This window comes from Ictalurus punctatus, chromosome 6, assembly GCF_001660625.3.
Source record: "Ictalurus punctatus breed USDA103 chromosome 6, Coco_2.0, whole genome shotgun sequence".
NCBI classification, from domain to species: domain Eukaryota; kingdom Metazoa; phylum Chordata; class Actinopteri; order Siluriformes; family Ictaluridae; genus Ictalurus; species Ictalurus punctatus.
Genome location: NC_030421.2, coordinates 14,030,653 through 14,052,279, shown reverse-complemented (window position 1 = coordinate 14,052,279; position 21,627 = coordinate 14,030,653). Strand labels below are relative to the sequence as shown.

Sequence of the window (21,627 nt, the reverse complement as noted above, 5' to 3'; positions counted from 1 at the left end):
TGTGGTCAAACAACTGTATCTTTGATTCGTCTGTCCAGAGCACATTATTCCAAAAGGTCTGGTTTTTGCCTATATGCTCATCGGCAAACTGTTGTCTTGCAAAGGCTTTTTCCTGGCACGTCTCCCAAGCAGGTCAAATTTTACAATCTCTTTCTGATTGTAGAAGCATGCACTCTTACACCAACAGCTGCAAGACTTACATTGCTGTGAAAAAGTATTTGTTGTGAAAAAGTATATAAATTGAATTGGCCCCTTAAACATAAAATCTGTTTATGCCACCTTTAGCAGCAATAACTGCAATCAAACGCTTCTGATAACTGGAGATCTGTCTTTCACTTACTTCTAGGACTAGGACTTACTCCTGTGCTTTGGCTCATTGTCTTAATACAGTTGCGCTCGAGTTTCAGCTTACGGACTGAAGCCCGGACATTCTCCTTTAGGATTTTCTGGTAGAGAGCAGAATTCATGTTTCCCTCAATTATTACAAGTTGCCCAGGCCCTGAAGCAGCAAAGCATCCCCACACCATCACACTGCCTCCACCATGATTGACTGTAGCTATGTTCTTTTTGTGGACTTCTGTGTTTGGTTTATGCCAGATGTAATCGGACCCCTGTCTTCCAATCAGTTCCACTCTCGACTCATCAATCCACAGAACATTCTCCCAAAAGGTCTGAGGATCATCAAAGTGTGTTTTGGCAACATTCAGACGAGCCTTAATGTTCTTCTGGGTTAGCAGTGGATTTCACCTCACTACTCTTCCAGGGATGCCATTTTTGTCATGAACATCATGACCTTTATTGATGCATGAGAGGCCTATAGGTCCTTTGATGTTGTCCTTGGCTCTTTTGTGACTTCCTGGATGAGCAGTTGCTGTGCTCTTGGAGGAATCTTGGAAGGTTCTCTACTGTGCCGATTTTTTTCCATTTGGAAATAATGGCTTTCACTGAGGTTCTATGGAGTCCCAGAGCCTTTTGTAAACCTTTGCAGACTGATGTATTTCAATCAGCTTCTTTCTCATCAGTTCTGGAATTTCTTTCAACTTTGGCATAGTGTGTTACTGGGTAAGACCTTTTAAATAAGGTCATGCCGTTTGGAAAAAGTTCTATTTGAGTGTTGATTTGATTGAACAGTGTTTGCAGTAATCAGGCCTGGTTGCGTCTAGTCCAGCTGAACCCCATTATGAATGCAGTTTCATAGATTTTCTCACATTTTCACACAGGCCCAGTTAGTATCAACTTTTTTGCTTCAATAAATAACATTATCATTTACAAACTGTATTGTGTGTTTACTCAGGCAGCCTTTGTTTTGTCTTAGATTTTGTTTTCATTCCTGAAACAAGTTAGCATGAGATATACACAAAAACAGAAGAAAAAATACTTTTTCACAGGACTGTACTAGCAGGGCCTGTGATGAAATTTTGTGGTTCTTGGGAGATTTCTTTTTGCATCAGACAGTCTGCTCTTGGGCTCAATTTGCTGGGACAGACAGTCCTGGACAAATTGACAGTTGTTTGAAATCTTGTAGATGATTTTCCTAACAGTGGAATGATGTATTTCAAATAATTTGGGATCTTTTTCAATCCCTTGACAGATTCATAGGCATCCATAATGCTTTTTCTTAAGGCCTTAAAGAACACTTTAGATCTTGGCATGATGACGCCACACACCACAATAGCAAAGGGAACACTATGTTTTCTCAATGTGACTGATCTGTTTTTTGTTCATTTAAATTGTGAAAATTACTACAAAATGTCAACTTTGTGTGTCAACTGACAGAGTGCATCACCTTTATTAATACGCACTGTTTCAAAGAGGATCAAATGTTTGCTTGTCCAAATATATATTTTTTAAAATTTGAAACTTTGTACTTATTTTCACATGACTGCATGGATCATGCGGTATAAGAGAGTTATTCAGATTGCGTCTGTTTTAAGACTAAAATGTAACTTGAAATTCTTTTTCATTCGTTCAGGAGATGCTTTATCCTGGTCTGGGTCGTGGTGGATCCAGAGCCCATCCCTGGAAGGCAGAAATACACCCTGGATGGGACACCAATACATCACATACACAATCACACTTTGGGGCAACAAAGTGCAGCCAATCCACCTATTGTCGTGTTTTTGGGAGGTCAGAAGAATCTACGTATGAACGTGGAGAGAATATTCATAACGCCAAACATACAGTAACCCGAGATCTCAGGATCTCACCATAAAGCTAAGTGGAAGAACCACTTCCCACCGCACCGCCATGCCATGCTTGAAATTATCAACGTGAAACTAAAGCAATGGTAACAGTTGTAATCATAACAACATTAGTCAATTCTACCTACAAAGCAAAACATACACTATGGCCAAAAGTCTGTACACACCTGACCATGTGCTTATTGAACATCCCATTCCAGATTTAGTCCCCCTTTTGCCTACACTCTTCTGGGAAGGCTTTCCACTAGATTTTGCTGCAAGGCTGTGGGGATTTGTGTTCATTCATTCACAAGAGTGTTAGTGAGCTCAGGCACTGATGTCGGGGTGCATTCAGTGTTCCAGTTCATCCCAAAGGTGTTCAGTGGGGTTGAGGTCAGGGCTCAGTGTAGGACACTTGAGTTCTTCCACTCCAACCTTCCCAAATGTCTTGGGAGTTTGCTTTGTTCACAGGGACACTGTCATGCTGGAACAGGTTTGGACTTGACCCCTTAGTTCCAGTGAAGGGAAATTGTAAAGCTACAGCTTACACACACATTCTATACAATTGTGTGCTTCCAACTTTGCGGGAACAGTTTGGGGAAGGAACACATTCGAGTGTGATGGTCAGGTGTCCACAAGGATTTTCCCTGGGATGATTCCACTTCAGTTACTCACTCACTCACTCTAGTTAACTATAAGTACAGGGTATCCATAAATGTGAGCTGAAACAAATCTGAAACTACACAGACTTAATATTGGTTCCTGACCTTTCGGACACCTTCTACAGTGAAGCATGAAAAAATACGATTTTACTCACACCATGTCAAGAAGGTAGACTGGAATGAGATAAATTGATAGAGGTTGGAAAAGTATTTTTTTTTTCCTACTGAAAATGTGAGAATAAACTCATTGCAGCTTTCCCACAGTAATGTTGTTTGTTGCTGATATTTATCTGTCATTTCTTCCAGTACACATATTAATACACCAACTCGTCTTCGCAACCTACATAGTTCGCTAACCACGTCTATCACTAACTACAATGCAACCGACATTAATGGCGTTTATCAGATAATCTGTCACTGCATGAGAATATCATCATCAGGTGCGCATGTCGAACAAACCAGACGCTCAAACTGACACAAGCTGACGGCATTCCGTACACTTTCTATTGGTTCTGCGCCGATCTAATTTCAAGCCCTAATTGTTCAATCTGACCAGACAAATAAATCTCAAAATAAACATCCACTGCTTGTCTCAGTAACTCAAACACTCGGACGCGAAATGAATTTAACTCGGCGTGTGCTTGCGCAAAGCGAGTCATTTTCTGTGCTTTAAATCGACTCCAGAGCTTTAGATGTGATTCTCACGTTCCTGGAACCTCTGAACCGACTCTTTTTGGAATCTTCAAAGGATAACTTGAGACATAACATTTATTAAAATATAGCATACTGTGTGTGCTACAAAACGCTACGCTACAGCGCAACACGTCATAATGCGCATGGTCCGTGGCATGAGCTTATGTTTAGTCATATTAAAAAAATAAAAAATTTTAAACCCACTGTCATACAAAGTCCTGCCATTTTGGCCTGATTCATAATAAGCATGATTCAACCTGGGACACTGTACTTCTAGTTTCTCACATTGAACACAACAGAACGATTACAAAACAAAATATTACACACATGAATATCATGAGGCCATCGGCGTAGTGTACCGTAAAGAGTTCTCGTACTTTTGAGGGTTTCCCTGCTTTAACGTTCCATTAAATGTGTATTTAGTCTAAAGTGACGTCGCGTACAACAGCGTCCATCTAACTCACAACTAACTGATGACTTTAATCCATGTCTCACGTCCACACATCATGGCATTCGCACTTAACTACCATCCGAACACATCATCTCCTTTTCCGCTACACACTTAATGCTGTTTTACATTTCTGGCTTTCCATTTCAACTCTGCTCAATGACAAGAACGCTGAATCTAACTGAATCGCATCTACTGAAACTATTTTTATGATCAAATATTACTGATTTTTTTAATGCAGTAATCTAATGTCACTTTTAGGACATATAATTTCTTCTTTTTAAAAAAAAATATATATATATATATATATATATATATATATATATATATATATATATATATATATATATATTAGGTGACATTAATTTATTTTCCCAACAAATTATAAATATATAAAATGTGCTTCCATAGACTAAAAGTAGCTAGATTATAAACATTTGAAAAGTTTTTTTTATTATTATTATTCTGTAAAAATTCAAACGGTGAATATGTACACGGTGTACACACCATTTATTTACTAAGATAAATATAACAGAGGAAGTGACTACAACTTTGATCCTTAACATTGCAAATATTTAAACAAATCTGGAGCTTCAAAATCATTTATTGATGTTTTGTCTAACCTCTGGAGAAACCGTTGACTCGTGTCTGACACGGCAATTTTCAATCCTCTCTCGAACTGTTAGGCCTTTAAGCAAGGCCCTTGACTATCTCTGCTCCAGGGGCACTGTATCATGGCTGACCCTGCGCTCTGACCCCAGCTTCCTGAATTGCACTGTGCACATGTATATGTGACCAATAAAGACTCATTATCATTATCCAAGCACCTAACTTGGTGGCACAAGCACTTACATGACTTCTTAGTCTGCATCAAACATCATGACGATTCTTTTTAAGAACGTGTGCCAGTCTTAATGACTGTTGATTTTTTTGATGCACCCTGCCTTCAGGACACTCAGAAGTCATATTGATCCTCTCAGTATGAGTCATAGTGAGAAACGCACACAGGTTTAAGCCCACTTTCAATTTGCATAATGCAAAATACCAGACTGATTTCCATAAAGTATACAACATGATCACATCTGAGACTACCTTTGAATCGTGGCTTGGAGCTTTTGGGGCCAGACCTTACGATTTATTGTGCGAGGAATCTCACGATTCTAGTCACATCTATCTCGACTGTATTACAGGATAATCTGAAGTTGGTGGCGGTTATCGGTAATGGTGGGCTTCTTCGAGAACTAACCGAGCGCTGAAATATACAGAGTTTGTCGTTTCATCTCATCATCTTATCAGTTGATCCTACCCTGTAAACGCCTTTGTATCCTGTCCATCAGCAGAAAGGGACCGGTACAAGACCGCCAACATCTGTCCAGATGTTATTTAGGAGGTGGATCGTTCTCGGCACTGACGCTGACACCGACACCGTAGTGTGGATCATATATCGTACAACACGAATACCGCGTGAACACACACGGACACTATTACACACGTACGCCTTCTGGGTGTTTCAACACACTGATAAACGATGACCAAAGCGCTGTTCGAACTATCGAAGGTGCTGGTTAATTTTCCATCATAGCAGCTCTAACGTACGCCAGTACCGGCTATAATTCAAGTCGCAGTGACTTATATCATGATTTCGCGATCGCAGAAATGAACGCAAAAACAAACAAACAAACTCCTCAATAATCAGAGGAGCTAGCGGTAATTTCAAAATTACCGCAGAATTCGGACGAGACGCGGCGTGTGACGTCATCACAACGCGCGTTCAGCCAATGCCCTTTTCAATTCACGTGCATCGAATATGAGTACGGCTAAACGGTCTCATTTACCGACAAATTTCACTGCGAAAAGAGCATGCGAAGCAATTTCCTGCAATTTGAGCACAAAAACAACGATAATTCTGAAGAAGAAAAAAAAGCCACAGCATAATTGAGCGTTTTTGGATACAACAATCACAAAAAAAATCTCCTCGAAATCCTGTTTCTATAGTAACGTACAGTATTATAGCTGACAATCTGAAGAAATGGGTACTTTTTTTGAGAGCCATCACAAACACGTGTATGTTTGTGTGTGTGTGTGTGTGTTAGAGAAAGAGAGACTGTTGCAGTGATTAAGGAATTTAATATCATGAGACGTTATTGAATATTGAATCAAATCACAGGCAGTGAAGAAAAAATATTCAGAAATCTTAACTAAACTGGATTGGAAAACGAGTTTTAAAAATGACAATTTCATTTATGATTTCGTTAGTTTATTCCTTTTACGACGACTTTGCAAACAAAAGGGCAGACCATAGAGCTGGGCGATACGACAAACATATCATATCACAATACTTGGCATTTCTGTGATACACAAGCAGCATCACGATATATAATTTAGCGAACAAACTGTCTGCATAAATCGTCCAAAAATAACAGTGCTGTAATTCCTACAATGTTCACCAGATTTGGGTGTAAATACTTTTCAGCTTTTTGAGGTCCAATTCAACTCCAATATACTGCATTAGACATATTTACAGACCAGTCTATGCTTGTCTCATTGTTTTCATGCTGTAAACATGTCTTTTTTTTTTTTTTTTTTTTTTTACATAATTACGTGAATAATAGTGTGGACTGGCCCTCTGGTATTTTTTTTTATTTGGTCTAATGTGCCCTCTTGGGGGGGTGATACCCATGACCTATAAAATATGTTTAGCTGATAAAACCAGGTAAAGTCAAAGTACAGTCTGCAACACAGCAGCGTTTTGTTGTTGTTTGTTCGTTTGTTTTTGGCTGTTTACCAAGTGTGAGCCGAATATAACTCCGAACATGACTCAAAAGAAACGTTTAACCTTACTGTATGTAGTGCATCTGTCTATCCAACACACACGTTTGACGTCAAAACGTTACTCCGTTAACTAGCTACTAAGGTAATACCGTTACATGCGCATTACCGTATACATACATATATGCACCGAAGAATACATATTTTTGTTTACAGACAGGGTCGAGGATTCTACAAAACAGTGTCTAATATCAAGGTGAACAAAATAACAATCAAACAAACCATGCTAACGGCACAGCGCGCGATACATATTTACCTCGTCCTCAAACTCCCGTCGTCCTTTAGGAGGACGTGCGTGCCTGCGTGCGTACGTGTCTGCCTGCGCGCTGACGTCACCCGAGCTACGTCGGCAGAGAGAGTAATCACGTTCCCTTCTCTTTCTCAGATTTTATTCTCCCATTAAAACTCTGCTTTATATCATATATGGATTATATATATATATATATATATATATATATATATATATATATATATATATATATATATATATATATATATATGTGTGTGTGTGTGTGTGTGTGTGTGTGTGTGTGTGTATACTGTAAATATAACCACACACACACATATATACATATATATATATATATATATATATATACATATATATATATATATATATATATATATATATATATATATATATATATATATATATATATATATATATATATATATATATTCGCCTCACACTTCCAGGGTCCAGGGTTCGAGTCCCGCCAGGGCCCTGTGTGTGCGGAGTTTGCATGTTCTCCCCGTGCTGCGGGGGTTTCCTCCGGGTATTCCGGTTTCCTCCCCCAGTCCAAAGACATGCATGGTTGGCTGATTGGCATGTCTAAAGTGTCTGTAGTGTATGAATGGGTGTGTGAGTGTGTGTGATTGTGCCCTGTGATGGACTCGCACCCTGTCCAAGGTGTACCCCGCCTTGTGCGGGGTACATATATATGTCATATATATATGTATATCATATGTCATATATATATATATATATATATATATATATATATATATATATATATATATATATATATATATATATATATATATATATATATATATATATATATCATATATATGATCCCATGATTTGTGTATATTGCTATAATAATAATAATAGTAATAATAATGATGATGATGTTTCAGCTTACTGAATCTAAGCATATGTGCATTTAACTATTCAAAACATGTTAACCTAGCTACAGGCAGCAATATATTTGTTTCTTGTTGTTTCTTTGCCAACACTGGTGGGGTTTTTTTTGCTTTTAAATGAGTAACAGTGTTGAGTTTGAGGGTTGTTTCATAGAATTAGCAAACATATAAAATGTGTTTAGCTAGCATTCATGCTACTGACATGAAGACAGTACCGACTTTCTAATGATTTGCTTGAAATGAATGAGGTTGTAGCTAGGTGGGTACAGTGGCTTAGTGGTTAGCACGTTTGCCTCCCACCTCCAGGGTTCGAGGCTCGATTTCCGCCTCCACACTGTGTTTGTGGAGTTTGTGTGTTCTTCCTGTGCTTCGGGGGTTTCCTCCAGGTAGTTTCCTTCCCCAGTCCAAAGACACGTGCTGTAGGCTGATCGGCATTTCCAAAATTGTCTGTAGTGTTTGAATGGGTGTGTGATCGTGTGTGCAGTTGTGACCTGTGATGAGTTGGCACCCTTTCCAGGAGAGGCTCCAGGCTTCCCGCCATCCTGTGTTGGGGTCGCGGGTTCGATTCCCGCCGCTGCCCTGTGTGCATGGAGTTTGGATGGATAGATGGAGGTTGTAGCTACATTTCATGTAGTTGAAATGACAATAAAACCACTTGAGCCTGAACTTGAACTTCAAACGGGCCTTGTCGGTCAGTATCTCAATATCACTGGAAAAAAAAAAAAGAATCATAGACTTTCTTCTTTCTTTTTCTTCATTAAATTCGAACTTCTAGTTAAACATCTGACTTACTGAATATTCTAAGTATTTCAAGTAACAGGATTGAGCGAATGTACATAATACATAACTCATGGAAAAGCATGTTTCAAGCATGAATTGTTACATGGATTCATATATAAATGCAAATAAAAGAATTGTGAAGTATTTTAACGATTATATTACAACAAAATGTAGTAATAGATGGCTGGGACAGGCAAAAAAAAAAGCTCACAAATGGCATTCCAGAAGTGGACTAACCCATACTCACTCATTACAAAGTTGTTGTTTGTTTTTTTTACCTGTATTATGTATTGTTTTTTTGTGTTCCTTATTAAATAAAAAAATTAATCATTTAATTTTAAAGTAATACGCACCAAAAATATCACCTGAGAAATTCTTTCTGAAATTACATGCTACTTTTTCCCCCTTTAATAAATGACTATGAATATTGTTATTAGAGATTGAGTCATTTTAAGATCATGTAATTTATTGACATTTACAACACTTAGATAATGTGATTATTAATATTTGTATTATTATTATTATTATTATTATTATTATTATTATTATTATTATTATTATTGCTACTACTACTACTACAAGCTACTTAGTTAACACTACTTTTAAAATTGACTGAGAGAAACCTCACTGTGTAGAAGACAAGAAATTCTTTAATTCAATCGAATAGCGAATCTTAATTTTACCGAAATACGTCAAGGAAAGTATGAATTCCTAAAATGTTATGATTCTACTTATAATGTTACTTTCATTTTCAGGTGTTAATCAAAATAAAAGTAGCATATGGTTTATTGCTGGGGATACTGTACTGTATGTATGTAAGATTTAGATAATGATCATGTGTACTGTATGGAACAATGCATACTTGACTTACAGAAACCTCTGTATGTAGCTGAACTTCATGACTTCAGTGCGCTGGACGAGAAACAATGCCTTGACAATTATATTTTGGGTGAGATTTAGTTTTTGGTCTAGTCGACCTGACATAATTCACAGAGAAAACCTCTGATATTGTAGACTATCCAAAATCGATATATTTCATATTAAAAGTAAGAGTGCCTTCAAATTTATTAATTTGAGGAAAAAAAAAAAATTAAATTAGAAAAATAGCTGTATGTGTATATATATATATGTGTATATATATATATATATATATATATATATATATATATATATATATATATATATATATATATATACATATATATACACACACACACACACACACACACACACACACACACATATGTGAAGCATGACACAGGCGTTGAAAATTAAATTGGGCTACGTTTATTCGAGCAAGGTCATTTCCAAGAGAAAATACAAATCAAAAAAATTAAATTATAATTCAACAGACATTTCAAGAATTGACCACAGACAACCTTCATCTCTTTAGCTAAAAAAGAAAAACAGATGAATAAAGTGGAATTTTGTTTTCTTTTCTTCTCAGTCAAAAATACAGTGTTTTCACAATATTGTATCAAAAGTTCCCAAATTGTAGAATCTCCTTCATCAGGTACATTAAGTAAGTAGAACAATCAACAGTAATTGTTCCAGATACAATAAATGCTCTCTTAATGTAAAATTTGTTCCGATATTCACTTGTCAGGATCCATTTTACTAAAATATATCTATAACGAGGAACTATAATACTGTACACTACAGTATGAAATAAATATAATTAGGAATTATAAAATGAGTCACATAAATAAAATGGTAGTTTAAAATAAAAAATAATTGGATTTTGTATTGAACAAAACAAACCATGATAATACTGACAGATGGTCTTGGAAAAAAAAAAAAAAAAGAAAGTACAGAAAATTGCACAAACAATATGTAAACTAGGAAGTCTAGCTATACTAATACTGACGAAGGTAATTCAAATAAAAAGGGTGGCTGTTTTAATTATTTTTATGTAATACTTAAGCAGGTGCATGGAGGACACACATTGACTCCACGGTACACTTTACAAGGATGGCACTTGCAGAAAACACAGGTGAAACAGGGCTTGCATATAAGGCTTTTCTCTAACGAAAAAACAAAACAGGGGTGCTCGACAAAGCCTCGCACAATGGAGCCTTCATCATATATCTGCCGTCTTTAGTCCCTCTTTTTAAGACTTTGTAATTTTCTTTAGAACCATACAGGTAATATTATTATTATTTTGATAAAGACGCTTCATAAAAAAAAGCCATAATGTAATCCAAAATAAACATGTGGCAGGTCAGGAAAGAAAAGGTAAAAACAAGGATATCACAGTAAGTGATAGACAAAAACGTAACACAGACACGCTACTGCAACTTCAAACGCAGTATATGTACATATACGCAATGCTTACTCTTTTCTAAACATTTTTTTTTTTTTACAATTATTATTTAATGTAGTAATTCACCAGAGTGCAATTCGAGGCTTGTGCTGTGACCACAATAAAAACACAGGGGTTATGGAAATAAGCACCACACAGCCTTCACGTTCCACTCTGTACACTTGTGAAACCTTTCCGTTGGTTCTCTTATTATAACATAGATCATCATCATCATCACTTTTGTTTTTGCATAATGTGAACTCTCGAACTGTCCCACCCAGTTTGTTGCCTGCTTTTTTGGACCATGGACAACGCCAGCCTGAGTTCCACTCTTTATGTCTCAGAGTACAATACTGAATAACCAAGACATGGCAGTGTGGTCACAAAAGTGAATCTGGCTCAAAGTCCCTCAATGCGAGGGAAGGAGCAAACAATACAAGCAAAAATATAAACAAAAAAACAACACTGGAAGCTTAATCCAAATTGCAGTAGTTAATCAGCATCATCATTCTCGCCTTCGCCATCTGTCTTGCTCTCCGCCTTCCTCTCCTCTGAGCTCTCATCTTCCGTTCCTCCTGACGCATCGTTCTCTTTCTCATCTTTTGCCATACCGTCCAGGCTTTGGCGCTCTAACCTATCCTCCTCCGTTTCCATTTCCTCCTCCTCCCTGAACATCGCCTCTCGTCTGTCCGTCACTTCCGGGTACGCCTTCTCTGCCTCCCTAGCCCTATCCTCGGTGCCGTCTCTCAAGATAGTGCTTCCTCGCATCATGTCCTCGCCCTGCTCTTCCGGATCAGAAAATCTCAGTGGCGCAAGTCCCTTTAGGTAAGCGTGGTGCATCAGCAGCTCTGTGGGCTCCAGAAGGCCACCGTTCTCGTGGCTCTCTTGCTTGGCAGCCTCACGTTCCTCAGCCTCCCTCTTGCAGTAGGAGTAGCGGTGGTTCATGTGCTGCGAGTATGAGCCCGAGTGCGAGAAGCGCTTGCCACACTTGTCACACTGATAGGGCTTCTCGCCCGAGTGCAGGCGTGAGTGCTCGATTAGATGGTGTTTGTGCTTGAAGGCCTTCTTGCAGATCTGGCACTGGTGAGGCCGCTTTCCTGCAGACACACAAGGAAAGAGAAAAGCCAACAGGTTAGTGTGGTATCACAGCAAAGCAAAAATGCGTATGTGTTTCTCAGGTATTGATCTCTTGGGTGATGGTAAAATTGTGTCAGTGTGCTATAGTTCAATCCAAAAGAATTCATGTGATACAATAGAATGCAACACCACAATGAAATATTTCAAATGATAGAAAATCCTAAACAAATTTTGACCTACTGTTTTATTATTATTATTATTATTATTATTATTATTATTATTATTATTAACAAACCCTCCTTTGTGAGACTGACTAGTAAGTGCATGCCAAAAAAAGTAACATAAATTGGTTTCACTGTGAATACACAACAGGGTTTATTTTTGATTTTATGCCATAAACAGGATAAGGAGTCAAGAGGGAAGCCATGATCCTGATGAGCTATTCTGAGGTTGTGCGTGACCTCGCTGAATGCAGCCAAGGAGATCAGGTGATTATCACAGCATACCGCACAAGGTGAAATCGAGGCAGTCAGCATCCTTGATGGAGCATGCTTTTTATGACATCATGTCTCCAGATTATAAAATGCTTAGGTCAGACAGCTCCTTCATGATACTGTAATGGGGGCGAACGAGGAAGAAACTTCCCCTCCACTGTATTCATTCACCAAGTCCTTTGGCAGGAGCTGCTGTGACTCTTGAGCACATGGAAATACAGTAAAATCTAATCAACGGGGCGAAGCATTTGGCATTTTCAGCTGTAACCCCGTTTTTTACTTACGCACACACATCCCACGCACACATTGGCTATCATCTTTGAACACATGTAGTGTATTCTTGGCCATGGAGAGCACCGGAATGCCTGCAGCACCTTCCATAGCTGCCATGCTTGAGATGACCCCCCCCACACACACACACACCACCACCCACCCACCTTCCCTCATCAAGTTCAAAAATAAACGATAGAGCAGATTCCCCGCCCTGCATTCCTGGTGAGGAATGTGAATGAGGTATGATGCAAGCCTGTGAAAGAGTGGAGTCCCCCAGGAGGGGAGGTCACGCCGTGCCATCGAAATGCCACACACACTTGTATGCACCTGGCTTACCGTGAAATGCTAGCATGATTTGTAAACTCTGTACATGACAGGCTTCCATTTCTATCACCAATCAATATATTGCATTTAAGCAATACAGAAGTAATAGGCTGGAATGAAATCCCTTCAAAGTCTGCTGCTTTACCACAGAGCATTCAGTTGCCCCGAAAAGGATTTACTACACCTAAGCTAAATCAAACCTTAAATAACGGTGCTATTAAAAGCCTGTCAAAAGGAATCAGACATTTTTTTTTGGTGTTCATGGTTTTAAATGGACAAATAAATAAACAGAAAACAAGATAAAATTGGGGGGGTATAACAGAAGGTAAATGATGTAAGAAAGAAGTGGGGGAAAAAACAAAAGAGATAACTTGGGGTGAGGGTAAAAAAAAGAATTGTCTAAATGTGATATACCTGTGTGCTCATATTTGTGTCTTAGGAGGGAACTGGTCTTCTGGAATGTTTTGTCGCACAAGTCACACGCGTACATACCACTTTCGGTCTTCTTAATCTTCTTCCGGGCAAGCAGCAACTCACTGTCTGTCAGGTCCTCCAGCCCTGACAAATAGTCCCCTGTGCTGTCCAGCAGCTCCCCCTGAAAGAGAGACAGATTTAAGACATTTAGCACAGAAATCCACACCTGCCACCTTAAGGGAGACAAGGTCTGTTTGATCCCAAGTCTGGGCAGAGCTTATCTCTTGAATGTGTGTAAGACTTCCAAAAAGGCAACATATGGGCTTTTCAATAACCATGAAATTGCTTTAAATAGGTTATGTTTGACCAGTGGATTAGCAGCAGAACACAGGTTACAAAGTAAACAAAGATATTAAGAGCTATTCACAATATCTCATTGAAAACATGGATATTTAATAGCTATGTAAATGTATTTATTTCTTTATTTGAAGCTGATTCACATATTACAAATGATTATTAAAATTTTCAGCATTAATTAAAAAACAAAAACGCTGCAATTAACCTCTGATCGACAGCAATATTAGAATGAAGTCTAATTTACCTGGAAGCCTGGTTTCCGCTGGTATTTCCGTCGCTGCTGCATCTCAGCAAAGGTGGCCGCCCCTGCCGCATATGTGTAAGCCATGTGTGGAAGAAAGCCCATAGGGTCAAGTCCTGGGTAAGGCCTTAGTCCTGGGATGCTGGCCTGTGCTGGGGACATGAAAGTAGATGGAGGGAATGCTCCATGAGGTGGTAGCGGGGTATAAATTGGACCGCCACTGAAGGGGTTGATGCCAAAGATCGGGCTAGAACTTTTGTCTAGCTGGTTTTCGTTGCCCACATTGTTTGAGCCATTGAACTCCTTCTTGATGTGAGCTAAGTCCAGCGGTTCTGTTCCTTGCTCTCGTACAACAGGGTCACCATTACCATCCATGTTGAAACCATTTGGCTTAGGCTTCCTGTCAGATTTGGAGAGATGTTTTGGCAACGACAAATCTAGAGGTTCACCATGGGCATCCTCAGAGGTAAGACTTGTAGGGGTATAGGAGCTGCTGTGAGAGTGTTTTGAAGATGTTGAAGAAAGATTCAGGGGTGAGGGTGTCTCGCCTCTCAAGTGGTCCACTGAGTCAACTAGTTTTTCATTTATGTGTCTTACGCTTGGTAAATGGTGATGTTTGGATAGCCGGTGCCCAGTTTCACCATTGGTAGTACCTTGGAGTTCTGCTGTTGAGTCACTATACTGGCCAATGGAAGCAGGTGATCTTGCATGTGCTGATTCTCTAGCCAAACCATGGTTGCTGTCCCCATTTCCCCATTCAGGAGGTGGAGATCTTTTCCTGGACATGCCATGGAGAGACTGAACTTTCCATTGAATAAACCACTCCTTTACAAACTCTTGAGGAAGACCAACTGCAATGGAGAGCTTTCTCAGATCCTCAGAGCTAGGTTCGGAATTCATGCCAATGTAAGCTTTCAGTACTGACAAGTGATCTTTAAACAGGTTGATTGGGCTAGTTGTATTTCTATCTGGCATAGAAGAGGATACCATAACACCCTGTTGCTCTATGCCAGACACTCCTCTACGGCTGACAGGTAAGCTTTCATTAGGTTTCAGGACTGCCTTTATCTCTTCGTTCATCTTGCAAAGGTAGCGCTCATGCTGGTGCAAGGGAATAGGGCCATTGAATGACTCCTTGCAGAATTGGCATGAGAATGATGTGTACTGTCCATCCCTCTCCTGGGCCTTCTCATCTGAAATGGCCCGCTCTTTCTTAATGACAAGAGCCCTTTTATCTGCATCTTCAGTTAGGCTCTGTGGGGAAGTTTTGGCCTCATTGACCTTCTCCAACGTGTAGTCAATAATGCTCTTGTTAGGACTGTTGTGTCCAACCCCATGAAATCCAGCCAGCTTGTGCTCTTCCATCGGGGATCCCAGATCCTTCATGTAGGCCCTCAACTTGGATGTCTCCTCAGAGTTGCTGTCCAACTTCTGCCGGCACACAGTGTTGTCGACAATCTGGAGGACCCGCTGAACCTTAGTTAGGTTATTGCTCAAGCCTGGGTAGCCTAATGCGTGTGAATCCAGTCTCATAGCCAAGTGCTGCAAGGGGTTCTGTGACGAATTGTGCATCCCTAGGGGGCTCCCCCCATGGCCAGTACCATTAAGAAAACCCACAGGTCCTCCATATTCTGGTGGTGAAGCCATCATGAGACGGCATTCATTGAAGTCCATGGGCTCAGCCTTTATATCAGGGTGGGCTAATGGGTCCTGAAGACCAGTGCACCTGCTGTTTTCCAGTTTGCTCCTTAGCTGAGTCAAGGCAGGGCTGCCTGGTGATGAAGCGGCAGAGTTTGGGGATGAGCCAGACTTGGGGCCACCTCCGTGTCGTACCCGTCCATTTATAGAGATGAGGCCAATGCACTTCTTGCTACTAATGTGTGAACTGTAAGAGCCGGAGTGAGAGAAGCGCTTCTTACAATTGGAGCATTCGTATGGCTTCTCACCTGAGCAGGAAAAACATAGGAAGGTATTAAAACAAGCTCTGGCTAAAACAAGCTCAGTTTCAAGTTCTTCATTTAAGGAGTAAAAACTGGTTTTAATATGACACACAAATTAAGCCTAATGCAAGTCAAACATCCTTTTTTAAAAGACCAAATGGGTTACTGAATAACTAATATAATGCCAATGAAAATAGTCATGTTGACACACAATACAATGGAAAAAAATAAGAAAAGTTACTTGCTTTGCTGACGTAAAATCATTGGTCATCAAATATCTATTTCAAAACCTTATAAAATGGTGACCACTGACACTTGGCTACCTACCACTGTGTATGCGGAGGTGCTCCTTCAGATGGTGCTTGTATTTGAAGGCTTTCCCACACTCGGTGCATTTGAACTTGCGGTTTCCAGCCCCTTCGTTCAGCACCGGCGGCTGCAGGGAAAACAACGATTGAGAGATAAGTACATGAGGAAAACCATTATTTTAGAGAGAACAAGATGAATTGCTTTAATCATAAATCATTTTGCTCCTAGATTTAAGCAGCAGAGTGTGAGCTAAATCTCTATCTACTCACTTGAAGCGAGTAAATGTAGGCGCTTTCTTCCGAATTTGAAATTAAAATGTGGGCGGGCCCTAGATGCACAAGCAAAACAACAGCACTCACTATTGCACCCCACACACAGATACAAAGGTCTGTGAAAAACATGTGGGAGTCCAGGAGTGTGTATTCGATGGGCAAAATATACACAATGCACAGAACACACTTCTCCAAAAGTTCAATATTAGTGGGAGAGCATAGCTCAAACCACTGTACTCTGGGAATTATATACAATGTAAAACATGCACCAAAAAAGAAAAAAAAAACGTATACACTACACACAGTGTAAAGAAACAACTATAATTCTAGGTAAACCTGGGAATTAACAGTTGAAAAATGTTCAGGAAAATATCCCTAGAGAGTGAATAAACAAACATTTCATGTAATTTAGGGATTAGGGTAGGCTAGATCTCTGGAAGAAAAGCCATCTGGACATGTTTAAATTAGTCTGGAAAGGTGTGTGTGCATGTGTATGAGAGAGATTGAACGAGATTAAGGCAGATAAGAAGGCAAGGTGGGTAGCTCACATAGTTCTTGTGCTGTGTGACTGAATTCAAAGTTTCCAAGTTTGCCGCTTGAATGTAAAATATCCTGTTTCAATCCAATTAAATGCTTAACAGCTTATTTACTACAGACATTTTATCTAAAAGAATAAAAGGTGCAACATGGATTCTTTGTATTTTCAGTCACACGGGCCCTCTTGAACCCGACGAGAAACACCGAAACAAATGTCAGAGTTGGGTGCATGTTTGGAGTTTGATTCCACTCCAACAGCAGCTGAGGAATAAAGTCTATAGAACTCAATGTGCTAGAACATCCCACACATGCCTTACCGTGGGCAGACGACCGTGCACAGCTGTGGCTCCGGTGTGAGAGAGCCGCATTTTAAGGAGGCTCCAGAGAAACATGTTTAGTATGTGAAGCCAACAGAGCTAGAATTATAGCAAACGGGGGCCGTACAGTATATAGTGAGATGGTTACGTGAAATGGAACTGGTTTTAAATATAGAGACGCCATTCCTTAAAATGTTGCTTGGTGTGACCAATTTTGGATTAGATCGGTCATTCCAGACATGATCGAACCAGAATGATGGGCTTTCTTTAGACATACTCGAGTCTACTTTCTACAACTTTTTTAATGTTTGAGCACCCTCTCTCTCTCTTTTTTTTTTTTTTAAAACACACATTCTGATTGAAAAGCATTCATTGACGCCAATCACTGATCCTCATTAAAGTGTTAAACAGGGCTGAGATATAAAAAGAGGCAGGAGTGGAGATATAATAATAATAATGAAATTCGTGAATTTTCAAAGTGATGCCGATTACCCCGAAGATAATCTCTGGACTCACCTGGTCCCTAGAAGGCCTGTGGGTGGCCATATGGCGATCCAGCTGCGTGCGGTAGGCGAAAGTGTCGCTGCAGAGCTGGCAGGGAAAGCTCTCCTCGTTCTTCTCATGCCTGTACTTGATGTGCTCCTTGAGGGCGGTCAGTCGCTTGTAGCCCCGGTCGCAGTATGGGCAGGTCAACAGTTGGGCAAAGTCATCTGGCGTCCTGAGTGCCAGATCTGTACAAAAAGGAGAAGAACGCAAGATCAGCAAAGTGTTAGCATATTTTGGGTTATAAGAACTTTAATTTGCTTTTCTGCAAGATATCGTCTTCTATAACATCGAAATGAAAATACTTTTAAGTGAATCTTACTCAAATGATTTCTGCTTCGGAAAAGAAATTAAAAAAAAATTCTCAGCACATTCGTTTAAACGAACTTACCGTTCTCATTGTCGTCCTGCCCGTTGGCCTCTGGAGTGCTCAGCCTCGTGCTCTCCTCCGGGTCTTCTGGGTAAATTATGGCCGTGTCTCCTCGTTGCAGGTACTCAGCGATGCTGGCAGGACATCCCTCGTTGTCCTCCAGCTTCCTCTTGGCGAAGAAGCTCTCCAGCTCTGCAGTGGCATCAATACCCTTAACTGCACACAGGAAGTGTGTGTCGGGGGGGGGAAAAATAAATTACAAATGGACCCATTGGTTTACGTTGCTTGTCACTGGAAAAGCCCCAGCTGGACATTAGGAAAGCAGCTGCTCTAAATGTGATGTAGCGGGGGACAAACCATTAGGAAGCCTTTAAAGGTGGAAGTATTTATTTAAGTTACAGTGTAATGGCCACTTCAAAGACGAATAGGAGCCAGCGTGATCATCGAGCACTCTTTAAGCGTCCTCTTGCATGTTGGAAAAGGCTTTAAACATTTGCAACATTGTGGGTAATTGGTTTATGTGGCAATTAGGCTCACTTGGGTAACTGATCTCACTTTGCACGGCCCATTGTATACTTAAAATCAGACTCCAAATCTAATAACGAGCCATGCGTTATGTATAATTGCACAGACCAGGGAGTTTACGATAAACAATAAGAAGTAGCAATGATACCCATTGAAAGATAAGGCATTAAAAAGACCAGAAGTGTGAGATTTAAAAGACACACACACACACACGTGTTCTATGTCCTAAAGGTCGGCGAGATCTACGGTTATAGGAAAACAGTGAGAAACAAATAAAATGCACAACAAAAATAAAATTGTGGAAAGTGTGTCCTAAACCCATTATTTTCACTTTGGCAGGTCTGCTGTAACACTGAGCTACGACACAGGGACCTAAAAGAAGGCAAATGAAAATTTTATTGTCTCATTGTGAACTAATTGGAAAGTACACGGACAGAACAAATCTGATTTCTTCCCAAACTCGATTTGGTGGCGAAATGTGATTTGCGGTGCACTCTCGCTCAACTTACAAATGTTTACTTTCCATCTCCTCCTGACACACGTGAAGCAACATTATCTCAAATGCCTGTCAGAGTACGTTTGCGAGACACAGTCTAGCGATCGCCACTAGTCTACAATCTTCCGCTAACGTTCAATCTTCTGACTCGGTAATCGATAAGGAGATAAAACGATGACTTTCCGGATCGGATCTTCCAAAGTGGCGCGTTGAAAACGTTTCGATTCCATGACATACTCAAAGAAAGAAAAAGAAAGAAAAAAAAAAAAGGCTGGCAGATGAAAATCTATTCTGCCAAACGCACAGAAAGTAGCAAGGATGGAAAAGATCTTTGTTCCAGGAATAAGCTAAAACCCCCTCTGGAATTAGAAATAGCTCATAGCCACCGAGGCAATGGCACAAACTGACAAACATGGTGCGATGCGTTTCGCTAAAATCAGAAACGTGGGCTCACCTGTACCGTTTCCAGCTCCATGGAGGGACAAGTCAGGGCTCAGAGGATTGTATTCATCTTTTCTCTCCTCTGCTGCGAGAGAAAGAAAACGAGAGGAGAGAGAGAAAAGGAATATTAGCAATTGTTGGGCTTAAGACAAACCACAAAGTCAAGCAGCCAAAAGAAAGACCACAGTGAATGAATCAACAGCATTAAATGTGCTAGCACCAGTCTGCTGGGCTCCTTCATAAACCCCTGAGATGTTCTGTCGTCTTTTCTTTCTTTTTTTTTTCTCCCCCCTCATACTGCGATGACAATTTAACAATAAAACAAGGACAAAGCAACACGTGTTTGGTGAAATGAACACAAGAAGGAAAGGCGTGCGGTTGACTGCTTTTCTTTTCCTTTTCGTTGGTGATAAACGACATGAACGGACAAGCGCACAGACGTTCTCAAGTCACTGAAACCAAATCAAGGTATTTTTGAGCGAAGAGTGCTGTGGCTTCTGAAGAAATCTTGCTCATATACTACAGTTATTGTATTTGTTCCTCCTGCTCGGGATCATGTGACTTCTTACCGGCAGTCACAAGTATCATGAGCTTCCCCTTCAGAAGGAGGATATAGAGCACCTCCACCACAATAAGGAAAACAAGAAGATTCCATATTCCACACACACACACACACACAACACAGCATTAGTGCTGTTTAATTTCTGAACTGCTTGCAAGTTTCCTTCCTATTATCCGAGAATGAAAACCGAAACTCCTCTTTTTTTTTTTTCTTTTTTTTTTTTTTTAAATTAAACCCACTTTTCAAAAGTGAGATTAATAATAATCATAAAAAAGCAGCACCTCTATAGACCGAACAACAGCTCGGTTCACTTTCTGAAATTCAGGACAAACAAATCATTCACTAATTGGGGGCTTGATTTCGAGAAACCCCGTCTATAGTGAAACGTTCCCCTTCCGGTCGCCGTACAGATAGATAAATGTCCGTCATCCTGGAGTCGGCGTGGATATTCCTCAGCGCTCATGCAAACGAAAAGTAGTTAGCTATTTCCATGACGTCCTCTTGTTAAGCTCCTTCAGCATTAGCTAGCATGAAGATATTTCAGAATAATTATAGGAGCGTCATTATCATTGTCGTCGTCGTCATCAGTGGGAGCTTTATGTACACTTTCATAAAGTGCTACGACTTAATACTAAAAGCGATCGTTTCCTCGAGAGACAAAAATCACCACAGTATTGGGTGGATCAGTTCTGCTTGTTGTGGTTGCAGTTCGTTTTTTTACAGTGAAGTCTCGCTGTGATGCTAAGTTTTGTTTGAGCGTGTTCTCGAGAAATGTGCCACCTGCTTTTTTTTTTTATTTTTTTTTTTTGCCAGCAAGAAAAGTTATTTAAGGGAAGCTAAAGAAACATAGATTAGCATGCTATGTATTGTAATTGTAATGTCCACAGCAAACTGGTGAGATAGCAAACAACGCTCATCCTGTTTATTAGCACGCAGTCATGCAGCTGGGCGCATTATTATTTCTAAATACTGATTCGACTGCGATTGGATGAGGAAAACCCAGTACATAAACGCTGAGCTGATGTTTTACTGGCAAACATATGGTGAAAAAGAGGAAGTTAAAAAAAAAAAAAAAAAGCCTGGGTATAACTGTGT

The 21,627-nt window shown here is 39.9% G+C and overlaps 2 protein-coding genes across 10 annotated transcripts in view; both read right to left on the bottom strand.

The window, feature by feature from the left end:
* Window positions 1–7,120, bottom strand: part of gtdc1 (glycosyltransferase-like domain containing 1) — a 59,840-nt gene extending 52,720 nt beyond the window's left edge. For 2 of the 5 annotated variants that reach the window (XM_017469958.3, XM_047156178.2), the window contains exon 1: window positions 7,035–7,119. The gene's annotated coding sequence lies outside the window, so the exon portion shown is untranslated. Of the gene's footprint in view, window positions 1–6,824 lie in introns of all 5 variants that reach the window. The other 3 variants (XM_017469957.3, XM_053680885.1, XM_017469960.3) reach the window with 3 other exon arrangements.
* A 2,882-nt stretch (window positions 7,121–10,002) lies between these two features.
* zeb2a (zinc finger E-box binding homeobox 2a) overlaps window positions 10,003–21,627 on the bottom strand; it is a 47,646-nt gene continuing 36,021 nt past the window's right edge. For 3 of the 5 annotated variants that reach the window (XM_053680880.1, XM_053680882.1, XM_053680883.1), the window contains 7 exons: window positions 19,984–20,055; window positions 18,530–18,724; window positions 18,112–18,326; window positions 16,488–16,596; window positions 14,224–16,166; window positions 13,623–13,803; window positions 10,003–12,137 (listed from right to left, as the gene is read on the bottom strand). In XM_053680880.1, coding sequence (XP_053536855.1) covers window positions 11,533–12,137; window positions 13,623–13,803; window positions 14,224–16,166; window positions 16,488–16,596; window positions 18,112–18,326; window positions 18,530–18,724; window positions 19,984–20,055 — 3,320 coding nt within the window. In that variant the 3' untranslated portion in view covers window positions 10,003–11,532. The remainder of the gene's footprint in view (window positions 12,138–13,622; window positions 13,804–14,223; window positions 16,167–16,487; window positions 16,597–18,111; window positions 18,327–18,529; window positions 18,725–19,983; window positions 20,056–21,627) is intronic. The other 2 variants (XM_053680884.1, XM_053680881.1) reach the window with 2 other exon arrangements.